At 44.4% G+C, this 13111-nt stretch overlaps 1 protein-coding gene across 1 annotated transcript in view; it reads right to left on the bottom strand.

Annotated features, from left to right (window-relative positions):
* Positions 1-13111, bottom strand: part of LOC311226609 (uncharacterized protein) — a gene marked incomplete at its 3' end in the record, with an annotated part of 103509 nt that overhangs the window by 35273 nt on the left and 55125 nt on the right. Inside the window, exon 12 of the mRNA XM_084312028.1 lies at positions 5288-5387. Within this exon, the coding sequence (XP_084168154.1) occupies positions 5288-5387 (100 nt within the window). The remainder of the gene's footprint in view (positions 1-5287; positions 5388-13111) is intronic.

Below are 13111 nucleotides of genomic sequence, written 5' to 3'. Positions count from 1 at the left end.
AGTGTTTTAGATTTAAGCTAGGTTCATCACCATAGCTCTTTGTTAGCATGTTAAGATTTAGGCTAGGTTCATCACCATAGCTCTTTGTTAGCATGTTAAGATTTAGGCTAGGTTCATCACCATAGCTCTTTGTTAGCATGTTAAGATTTAGGCTAGGTTCATCACCATAGCTCTTTGTTAGCATGTTAAGATTTAGGCTAGGTTCATCACCATAGCTCTTTGTTAGCATGTTAAGATTTAGGCTAGGTTCATCACCATAGCTCTTTGTTAGCATGTTAAGATTTAGGCTAGGTTCATCACCATAGCTCTTTGTTAGTGTGTTAGATTTAAGCTAGGTTCATCACCATAGCTCTTTGTTAGTGTGTTAGATTTAAGCTAGGTTCATCACCATAGCTCTTTGTTAGTGTGTTAGATTTAAGCTAGGTTCATCACCATAGCTCTTTGTTAGTGTGTTAGATTTAGGCTAGGTTCATCACCATAGCTCTTTGTTAGTGTGTTAGATTTAAGCTAGGTTCATCACCATAGCTCTTTGTTAGTGTGTTAGATTTAGGCTAGGTTCATCACCATAGCTCTTTGTTAGTGTGTTAGATTTAAGCTAGGTTCATCACCATAGCTCTTTGTTAGTGTGTTAGATTTAAGCTAGGTTCATCACCATAGCTCTTTGTTAGTGTGTTAGATTTAAGCTAGGTTCATCACCATAGCTCTTTGTTAGTGTGTTAGATTTAAGCTAGGTTCATCACCATAGCTCTTTGTTAGTGTGTTAGATTTAGGCTAGGTTCATCACCATAGCTCTTTGTTAGTGTGTTAGATTTAAGCTAGGTTCATCACCATAGCTCTTTGTTAGTGTGTTAGATTTAAGCTAGGTTCATCACCATAGCTCTTTGTTAGTGTGTTAGATTTAAGCAGCAGAGAGGGTAGGATCTTTGAACTGAATAATACTGTGTACATCATTTTGAAGTGTGTGACTAAATTGTGTTGTGGAAATAGTTTGTAATTAGTTTCACCCAGCTGACAGAAACTGGAGGTGTGGCCTTTGTGCATGTGGCTTTTGTAAGTTAAGTGGGCACTTGTGACAGTTTTTTTTTGCTTAAAGACCAGCTTTTTCTCTGTTGGAATCATTCTGATGACAGCAGCAGAGAGGGTAGGATCTTTGAACTGAATAATACTGTGTACATCATTTTGAAGTGTGTGACTAAATTGTGTTGTGGAAATATTTTGTAATTAGTTTCACCCAGCTGACAGAAACTGGAGGTGTGGCCTTTGTGCATGTGGCTTTTGTAAGTTAAGTGGGCACTTGTGACAGTTTTTTTTTTGCTTAAAGACCAGCTTTTTCTCTGTTGGAATCATTCTGATGACAGCAGCAGAGAGGGTAGGATCTTTGAACTGAATAATACTGTGTACATCATTTTGAAGTGTGTGACTAAATTGTGTTGTGGAAATAGTTTGTAATTAGTTTCACCCAGCTGACAGAAACTGGAGGTGTGGCCTTTGTGCATGTGGCTTTTGTAAGTTAAGTGGGCACTTGTGACAGTTTTTTTTTTGCTTAAAGACCAGCTTTTTCTCTGTTGGAATCATTCTGATGACAGCAGCAGAGAGGGTAGGATCTTTGAACTGAATAATACTGTGTACATCATTTTGAAGTGTGTGACTAAATTGTGTTGTGGAAATAGTTTGTAATTAGTTTCACCCAGCTGACAGAAACTGGAGGTGTGGCCTTTTGCTGCAGGTGTCACTCATCAGTAATTAGTGATAGTGATTTAAGGACTTGCTGGCCTAGCGTCAGCGAAGCGTTGAGTAACGAAGAGGGACAAAGAGGAGTTTTCCTGGAGTTCTCAGCAGAGGGATCCACCGATCCACCCAGTGCTAAGTACACCATAATCCTATATTTCCCTCCCACTCTGCTATTCCCCTACTATCTCGCTTCCTCCCTACAACCTTCTCCCTGCCACTCTTGACACCACAATGTGCCTCATACCTATATCCACAATCTGCTCCTCCAGAACTGACTCTACCCATCCACGCCAGTTTGCTAGCAACCCGGCAAATCTCTCCTACCCTCCTACAGCCACTAATACACCTGTCACAGTACGGGGAGGCTTATGGAATTGTCAATCAGCAGTCAAGAAAGCTGACTTCATTACTGCCTACGCCCATAGTCTAAATCTGCAGCTCCTGGCTCTAACTGAGACCTGGATAACTCCCAATAACTCATCAACACCTGCAGCATTATCTACAAACTATAACTTCACTCACACACCTCGACCCTCCAGACGGGGTGGAGGCACTGGCCTCATGACATCTCCTTCATGGGCTTCAAACCTAACACAACTCCCAGAACTGTCACTCTCCTCCCTCGAATATCATGCAATATCTGTCTCTAATCCTTTCAATCTCACCATTGTTACACTTTATCGCCCTCCAGGTCCCCTCGATCACTTCATAGATGAGCTGGACATGCTTCTAAGCTCCTTACCGGAAGATGGTACCCCGCTCCTTCTATTGGGCGACTTCAACCTGCCTGACTCATCTCAGTCGGTCCCAGTGGTCTCCCTCCTACAACAATTTGACCTGACTCCCACTGCCATGCCTCCCACCCACAAAGCAGGCAACTCCTTGGATCTCATATTTTCCCGTAACTCCAGCATCATTAACACCACGGTAACTCCCCTACATGTATCTGACCATTCCTTCATATCCTTCTCACTAACTCTCATGCTTAACCGAAAGGTCTTCACCCCAACTCAAACCGTCTCACTCAGACGTAACCTGGCCTCCCTATCCCCCTCCACCCTCTCCTCTGACATAATATCCGCTCTACCTTTGAGTGACACCTTCTCTGCTCTCCCCACAGAGATGGCAACCTCCACCCTCCTCTCAGCCCTTGCAACCTCCTTTGACAAGCTCTGTCCCCTCGTTGAGAAACCTGCCCGCCGTTCCCCACCCAGTCCATGGCTGACGGATGCAGTGAGAGAACAAAGACAGGTCCTGAGAGCGGCTGAGAGGAAGTATAGAAAATCACGCCTCACTGCTGACATCGACACATATCACAACCTCTTGTTAACATTCTCCAAAACCATTACTAATGCCAAAGCTTCTTTCTTTCACCATAGGATCGAGGCCTCTGCCAAGAATCTTCGCAAACTGCATGCTACCATGTCCTCCCTCCTCACTCCCCCCCCACCCCCTCCTCCCTCATCTTTTTCTGCCGAAGACTTTGCGATCTTCTTTGAGGAAAAAGTGGAGAACATCCGCAGCTCCTTCTCCCAACCCCCACCCATTCCAAACGCTGAATCGAGAACCTCATCCTTCACTCTGTCATCTTTCTCTCCCATTACAGAAGCCGAGACCCTGACACTGGTAACGTCGAACCGTCCGACTACATGCGAGCTGGACCGGCTACCCTCCCCACTCCTCCAGACCATAGCACCGGACATCCTCCCATTCCTAACTGCAACTATCAACTCCTCACTCAACTCGGGGGTGGTCCCCACCTCCCTAAAACAAGCCAGAGTCACGCCCCTCATAAAAAAACCAACCCTGAACCCCACCGTCATAGCCAACTATCGTCCTGTCTCTCTTCTCTCCTTTCTTTCTAAAACACTTGAACGTGCTGTATCCAACCAACTTACTGCTTATCTCTTACAGAATGACCTCCTAGACCCCAATCAGTCTGGCTTCCGGACTGGCCACTCCACAGAAACGGCCCTCATTGCGGTCACAGAGGCACTTCACTTAGCAAAAGCGAAAGGCCTCTCCTCTGTCCTGATTCTCCTAGATCTATCTGCAGCCTTCGACACAGTCAACCATCAGATCCTCCTCGCGGCCCTCGCAGGAATGGGAGTGGCTGGATCTGCGCTGACATGGCTGACATCATACCTCAACGACCGCTCCTACCAAGTGTCATGGAGAGGGACTCTGTCGGCCACCCGCCCCCTCCGGACGGGTGTCCCCCAGGGCTCGGTCCTAGGACCCCTTCTCTTCTCCCTCTACACTAAATCACTGGGTAACATTATCACGTCTCATGGCTTCTCCTACCATTGTTATGCCGACGATACTCAACTCTTCCTCTCCTTCCCTCCCTCAGATATCCACGTCTCTGAGCGGATCTCGGCCTGTCTGTCCGACATCTCCGCCTGGATGACGACCAACCACCTCAAACTGAACCTAAGCAAAACAGAATTGCTCCACCTGCCGGCCAAATCCTCCCCCCTGACCGACCTCTCCATCACAATCGAGAATGCAGCTGTGACCGCGTCCCCGACCGCCAAGAACCTTGGTGTTGTCCTCGACGACCAGTTGAACTTCTCTGCTCACATCGCAGCGACAACCAGAACCTGCAGATTCCTCCTGAGCAACGTCAGAAGGATACGCCCCTTCCTGACAAAAGAAGCCACCCAACTCCTCATCCAATCAACAGTCATCTCCCGCCTCGACTACTGCAACGCACTGCTAGCTGGCCTCCCGGCCACTGCCACCAACCCTCTTCAACTCATTCAAAACGCAGCGGCCCGCCTGATATCAAACCTACCGAAGTCGGCCCATGTCACCCCACTTCTTAGGGACCTGCACTGGCTCCCCATTGCTGCACGTATCCGCTTCAAGGCCCTCGACCTAGCATACCGTGCAGCAAAGGGAACCGCTCCCGCCTACCTCCGGTCAATGGTCTCTAACTACACACCCTCAAGACTCCTACGCTCTGCATCTTCTGGCCGCCTCAGACCTACTCCTATCCAAGCTCCCGGAGGGTCATCAAAGAGAAGCCGCCTATTCTCAGTCCTTGCCCCACAATGGTGGAATGAACTACCCATCCCAGTTAGGACAGCCGAATCCCGTCCAATCTTTCGCCGTCGACTAAAGACTCACTTCTTCAACCATTATCTGAAATGATAAAAAAAAAAAAAAAAAAAAAATCTAACCCTGACTAACCTTACTGTCATGCACTTGTCCTAATAAACTAACCTACACTGTAACACGCAACACTTGATGAACATTGTTACTCAGCTGATAGAGTTGTACCCTTCTTGCTGTCTTGTCGTACAGAACTTGTAAGTCGCTTTGGATAAAAGCGTCAGCTAAATGACTAAATGTAAAATGTAAATGTAAGCTAGGTTCATCACCATAGCTCTTTGTTAGTGTGTTAGATTTAAGCTAGGTTCATCACCATACCGGTCTATAATGGTCGTTTTGAATGGGGAAATATGTAACACTAAGGATTGTGGCAACAACACAGTTACAAAACAAACTTCTCTTTGAACATACTTTTGTATAGTTTTCTCGGGTAGGTTACCTGAGGCCGGCGGGCCTGGGGGTCCAGGGGTTCCGTTGGGGCCCGGTGGCCCAGAGGGGCCCATAACACCTGGTGATCCACCGTGACCCTTCTGACCCTGCTAGCCAGACAGCATCATAGACGCAAACATGCACACACACACGCACGCACACACACACACACACACACACACACGCACGCACGCACGCACGCACACACACACACACACACACACACACACACACACACACACACACACACACACACACACACACACACACACACACACACACACACACACACACACACACATAAGGTGACACTTTCAGTTGCACATAGCTGATGACATTTGTGAGTGTGTGTGTGTGTGTGTGTGGGGGGGGGGTTTGTTTGTTTGTTAGATTGATTGATTGATTGAAAACTTTATTAACAAATGGGTACAATACAGTACGGCTCAACAGTATACTATAGTCCGTAATGACAGAAACCAGTATGGAGGTGGTGTTTGTATGTACATGCATAAGGACACCAAATTCATTACCCATACTGACCTTCATCATGAGACAATTGAAACCGTATGGGTGGAAATTCTATTTGAAAGGGCAAAATCTGTTCTAGTCGGCACAATATACAGACCGCCAGATCAAACTGGCTTTTATGATACTCTGGATGTGTGCTTAGCTGGAGCTGAGGATGCTGAAAAAATTCTTATTGGGGATTGGAACACGGATATGCAACAAAAAGATGCACCCGTCTTCAAATCCTTCAATAGATTTTGTGATCTGCACGGCCTCAGCCAGCTAATCACCCAACCCACAAGTGTATGTGAATCAACTCAGACTACCATTGACCTCATACTGACCTCTGACAAGTCCAAGATCTCCAATAAAGGGGTTATAGCATGTGGGTTAAGTGATCATTATATGATATTCTGTACCCGCAAAAAGCTAAAACTAAAGGCTGGCTGTCACAAAACAGTCACATCTAGAGACCTCAAAACCTACTCTAGCGAGGCCTTTAACCTTGAACTGGAGAGTCTGGACTGGTCAGATGAACTCAATGGTACACTGGTTGAAGAAACTTGGCTTGGCTTCAAAACCAAATTTTCATCAATACTAAACAACATGGCCCCCCTAAGAACCACCAGGGTAAAAAATCGCGCTGAGCCATGGATGCACACTGAAATACTGACCGCTATGAAAGCCAGAGACAAGAGTCAGAGTTTCGTAAAAGTCAGTCAAAGCTTACCAAAAGCACGAGCAGTGAACTCCAAGACCATGTGACTGAACTCAAACTAGAAAGAAACAGACTAAGAAATGACGTAAACTCCATGATCAAAACTGCTAAAAGAAATTTCATCAATGACAAAACCGAGGAAAACAAAAATAAACCACGTGAACTTTGGAAATTACTCAACAATCAACTAGGCTGCAGTAAAAAACTTAAAACCAGGTTCTCAAACATAAACATAAAGACGGACAACACGCTCATCACAGACAAGCTGGATGTAGCCAATTACTTAAACACTTTCTTCACAAACATAGCCACAACACTGGTAAACAAACTACCCTCCCACTCAGGGCAGTATGGGGTAGAACACATAGTAGCATACTACAAGAACCTAGGCGTCCACAAAGACGACTTCAAACTGGAAATGGGTTCTACAGATGAGGTACTCAAAAAACTGAGCGCCCTCCAACCAAACAAGGCCACTGGCCATGACAACATCCCCTCCAAATTCCTCAGAGACTCAGCAGCAGCCATCACCCCAGTCATCACACACATAATAAACCTCTCCATAAAACAGGGACACGTCCCCAAGGACTTCAAAATTGCGAGAGTAACACCCCTGCACAAAAAGGGCAGCAAATTAGACCCGGGCAACTACCGCCCTGTTTCTATCCTTACATCCATCTCGGAAGTCATGGAAAAAATAGTATACGAACAGATCGAAAAGTACCTTGCGGAATCTAATCTACGAATTCCAATCTGGCTTCAGAACATCCCACTCCACTGACACATGCCTTCTCTACTTGAACGACCACATCAAACAAGAGGTGGACGCGGGCAAATACTGCGGCATGGTCATGCTGGACCTACAAAAGGCCTTCGACACTGTCAATCACACCATTCTGATTGACAAGCTAAAAGCAATTGGTTTTGATAGTTTATCAGTGAGCTGGATACAATCCTACCTGGAGGGGAGGGAACAGATGGTGGAGGTAAACGGTACCCTATCCCCCCCCTCACAGTGAGCTGTGGTGTTCCACAAGGAAGCATACTAGGACCGCTACTATTCCTAATTTATGCAAATGCCATGTCGTCAGCTTGTGACTGCAACTTGTTCCTGTTTGCGGACGACTCAGCCCTGCTGGTCTCTGACAAGAACAAGTTACAGGTTGAAAAAGCCCTCAGCTCGGAACTAGGCAAAATCTGCATATGGCTTGCCGACAACAAACTATCATTACACATGGGCAAAACAGAGTCCATTCTCTTCGGTTCAAATAACAAACTCAGCAAGACCGACGGCTTCTCGGTTACAGTGGGTGACAATATTATCACAAGGAAAGATGAAATTACCTACCTGGGTTCCATCCTAGAGGCTAATCTTTCCTGTGACAAAATGGCATCCAATGTAATAAAAAAAGTCAACCAACGAACGCGATTCTTGTACCGGATCTCCTCTCTGGTAAACAAGAATACCCTGAAGACTCTAGCAGGAGCACTCATTCAAGGGTACTACGACTATGCTTGCACCTCATGGTACCAAAGCACCTCAAAGGCACTAAAAAACAAATTACAAACATCTCAAAACAAGCTAGTCAGACTACTGCTTGACCTGACTCCTAGAACCCACCTCACCCCTGCCCACTTTGACAACCTAGGATGGCTTAGAGTAGACGACAGAGTACAGCAACTTGCAATGGGCCTGGTCTACAAGATACACTACGCGACCAAGGTACCCATGTACATGTCAAAATACTTCCCAAAGGTCAGTGAATACCACGATCACAACACCAGAGGGAGCTCCACAAATCATGTAAAACCCAGATTCGGCTCAAACAAGGGACTAAACACGTTTCGCAATTATGCCACATCAATGTGGAACGCCCTACCTAAAGCTGTAAAGGAATGTGAATCACTACCCACTTTCAAAAACACTCTCAAAAAACACCTACGTGAGACTGCAATTCGAAACTGGCCCCTACAAATGTCCTAACCTAGTTGTACAGTAAATTACCAAGTAAGGCTTTGTCAGTATTCCAATGTACAGTGTAAAATGTGTGTGTGTGTCCTACCCAACCCCCCCCCCCCCCCCCCACCTCCAATGTACAGCCCTCACCTACCCAACCCCACCCCACCCACCCAACCTCCTCCAATGTACAGTTTCTACGCCAAATGTATATACACTCTTTTTCTGGACACTTTTGTATCACAAACAGTACTGTATTTGCAAATCTGATATGTCATAAATGTATAGATGTAGCAGTACTGTCTATCTGTATGTCATGTATGTCATATATGTTATGATGAATTGAAAATGGGGGACCCTGATGTAAACAAGACGAAAGTCTTTCTCTGGTCTGCATCCCCTTAACAATTGTATGTATTGAGCTGTACTGTACTGTACCCATTCTGCAATCTGTTAATAAACTTTTCAATCAATCAATCAATCAATACACACAATTGTTAAGGGGATGCAGACCAGAGAAAGACTTTCGTCTTGTTTACATCAGGGTCCCCCATTTTCAATTCATCCAGACATTTATGACATACATGACATACAGATAAACAGTACTGTTACATCCAGACATTTATGACATACAAATATACAGTACTGTTTAGGAGACAGAGATCATAAAATAAAATATGTGTGTGTGTATGTGCGTACATGCCTGTGACGTGTGGGTGTGTGTTTGTGTGTGTAGACTTCTATCTAAGACCCACTGCCACACTGATCCAGAGGAAATCTATAGTTAGACCTGGTAAAGCCTCAGTGACTGATTTAGCCTGTGAGAAGACCCGTTGACAGGAGAGCTGTTGGGTGTTTTCTTCTACTGTGCTACTGTAACATTCCGTACCACTTCTGTCACAGAACGCCATGTTTTATTCCATTACGTTTTTTATGTGGTTTGGATCAGTATCATGGGTGTACTTAAAAAGGCCCAATCTGTAATCCAAATATTAAAAAAAAAGTATATTTACCTTAAACCTTAAATATTCTGTATATAAGAAAGTCAAGTGCCATACACACACCCAGATTTGTGTGTGGGTGGCTGACCTTTTAATTACTGGTGTAACGCAGGAATACGTAAATTAGGCAACATTATAGATGAGAATGGTTTTAAAACCATCCAAAATCGGAGGGAAAATTATAACATTCCAAACAATACCCCTTTCCTGTATTTGCACATTTGTTCATCCGTTACAGCACAGGGTACTGAATATAGTGTTGGTCAGAAACTCAGAAAGATAATGCAGAAATTAACTGGTCAGTAAACAGGTATTACTTCCATTCTATATAAATTGAACTGGTCAGTAAACAGGTATTACTTCCATTCTATATAAATGTAACTGGTCAGTAAACAGGTATTACTTCCATTCTACAGTATATAAATTGAACTGGTCAGTAAACAGGTATTACTTCCATTCTATATAAATTTAACTGGCTTAAACAGGTATTACTTCCATTCTATATAAATTGCTGCAGGCAGCAACAGTTTTACCATTACCTAGGATTTGGAATGAAGACCTTAACGAAAATAAAATCCCTATTAATAAAAAAATATTTGTTCAAGATACTTACTGGCTAATACAACAGTTACTTAGTTATCTTATTTAATTTTCTTATTTCTTCTTCTTCTTCTTTTATACATTTATAAATGTTTCATTAAATAAAAAAATGTAAAGAGGTTACAGCCATCTACAAGGGCACAGTATGTATATGATATGTGTATGATGGGTATGCCCATACCATGTATACTGTATATGTTACGTGTGTATAGCCTACTGTATATACACTACAAAAAACAATGGACCTCATGATCGAAAGTGTATGTAACTATCTTTGTAAGAAGTTTGTGCAAACAAATGTACGAAAATCCTCTTCCGGATGTCTGAACGTGTGAAATGGTCTTCGTAAGTTGCCAAAATGATCGCAGCTGAATGAAGAACGTCACTCATTCTTTTTTTTTTGATCTTTTTCCCCCTCCTTTTTCCTCCATTTTTCTCCCATCCCAATGTTAGTCGTTATGCCAATTCCCAATCCCCTTCCTCGTTGCTGCGCACCTACCCCCCACAGTCGGTCTGCTTCCTCCGACACATCCTCCGCCAATCAACCGCTTCTTTTCACCTGGCAGTGCGGACTCTCACTGGGAGAGTGTAACGTGTGGAAGGATCACACTACCCCCCTTAGATCCTTTCCTCGCTGAGCAGGCGCCCCGACCGAACTGTAGGAGTCGCTGTTTACAACGACCAGGACCCACCCACCGGCTTTCCCACCCTCTAACACTGCCAATTGTGTTAGTACGACGGCCGGCCAAGCCGGAAGCAACGCAGAGAGCTGGGCTCCAGTATCTCCTGCGTTGGTGGCGAGCGCCTTGCCCACTGCGCCACCCAGCCGCCCTGAACGTCACTCATTCTTAAACTGGAAGAGCATTCTCGTACACCTGAATTTGCTAACCATTGCACCTCCAGTCGTGCTGACCACCAACAAATTACAAAAAGACAGTGGTAGATCACTCAATAGGGCCAGTTGGGTTTGGAGACCGACCACATCAAGCAGAGCAGAGCCAGCCCTCTGAACGGGGGAAGGGCTGGGGGAGGGGAAAGGAAGCCACGAGCGAGAAAAGACCATGAGGAGATAGGCTGCTAGCGGGGAGCTAGGAGAGTGTGGTAGATTCTGGGACATAGATCATCATCATGATAGGATTTCAAATCAAACTAATGTGTAGAAACAATTGGCCCTTAACTATAGTTCATATTGTGTCACCAAGACCTTGTGGTCACTCCAGGAGGGCATTTGCATATAGTGGCAGCTGGGGTAATACTTACTTCCCCTTAGGGGGTGTGTAAGAACAAAGGGCAGGAAATTCTAGAGAAACATGTGTCTCCTTTTAGGAGACATCAAAGGGCCAACTGGTCTGCCAAAGACAATGATTAGGTCACATATTGATGGCTACATGTGACCATCAAAGGTCTGATTACACACACACACAGACACACATAGAGACACATGCACACACATAGACACACACACACACTCACATTCACATTCACATACACACACACACACATACATAGACACACACACACACACACACACACAGAGACACACACACACACACACACACACACACACACACACACACACACACACACACACACATAGTCACACACACACACTCACACACACACATTTTCACACACACACACACACACACTCACACACACACATTTACACATACACACACACACACACAGAGAAGATCACTATTGAAATCCTTAATTTGAGCTCCAAACAAGCTAACTATTTCCTGGTATATTGTAAGTTAAAATATAATTAGGTTTGGTCATACTTAAATTAGGTAATTAGTTAATGTGTCTGTTCTGTTTTCATTTATGTTCAATATGATTAATTGATTGTTCTATCCTCTTGATCTATGGTATTGATTTGTATTCTATTAAGCTAACAGAATGATTAGATTTGTTAGAAATTTTCTGAAAGTCAGCAGACTTAGTGATAAAGAAATATATCTGTGTTTATGTAATCAATATATCTTGAGGTTCATCAAAGTATTAACAAGTCAAGTAATGTGTTTAAGTAAAAATACAGGGAAAATATTATCCGGGTTTATGTGAAGGGGGTTGGCATATAAGCCAAACCCCTATTTACAAATGCAAGCAAAAGCCGGCCTGGCATTGGAGGAAAGAATGTGATGATGTCATCAACTCCGAGACACTGGGCCTTGGGGATATAAGATCTGGGTGTGATGGGGGAGAGGGACTCTGAACAAACCAACCGACACGACAAGACCTCTCCACCACTCATCCACAGGCAGCAGGCGGCAAGGACAAAGGAACTTCTTGGAGGGAAAACCAACTCTTTGTTATCAGCTAGAACAAAGACCATCAACAATTTATCAACTATCATTCTTTAATCTGATTTCTTAGATAGGGCGAGCGGCATAGTGCTCTGGTACCTTGAATCTTTTATAGTGTTCTTTATTGTAATTTGTATACACTCTTAAACTTTGATTACACAGCTGCTATACTACCTTTCCTCCTAATTCCTTCTGCCTGCACCGCTCAGTTTGAAGAGAAGTGATTCCCAGAGCTTTAAAGGTATTGAATCACAACGCAGAGTACCAGCAACCCGGTTCTGAGCAGAGCAGAACCGAAATAGCTTGGGAAATCCACTTCAAGAGATAGCACAACCAAGAGAGATAGAACTTTAGTTTCTTAACCTTTTAAAGACTTTCAATTGGTTTCATTCTGTACGAGATGCTATGTTTATCGAAATGAACATCATGCTGATATGAGATGACGACTCCACATACATTCTTGTCCGGATGCAACGGGGAATAGAGACTGAGTGTTTTAGCCAGTAAGCGTGTGGGAGGACAGAATTCCACCGAACGATTGCCTCAACAATACCAAACAAATGCACAACGCAGATGGCCAGGAGAGGAGATGGAGGCAACAGGCTAATCTGACTGATATAACACATTGCTTAGTGTGCACATCGTAAGAGCCAGTGGAGAAACAGCAACAGAGTACAGCAACTTGCAATGGGCTTGGTCTACAAGATACACTACACCACTAAGGTACCCATGTACATGTCGA

This window comes from Notolepis coatsorum, assembly GCF_963971535.1.
Source record: "Notolepis coatsorum genome assembly, chromosome: 4".
Classification (NCBI taxonomy): Eukaryota; Metazoa; Chordata; class Actinopteri; order Aulopiformes; family Paralepididae; genus Notolepis; species Notolepis coatsorum.
Note: the sequence above shows the minus strand (reverse complement) of the source record. Positions and strands in the feature narration are given on the sequence as shown.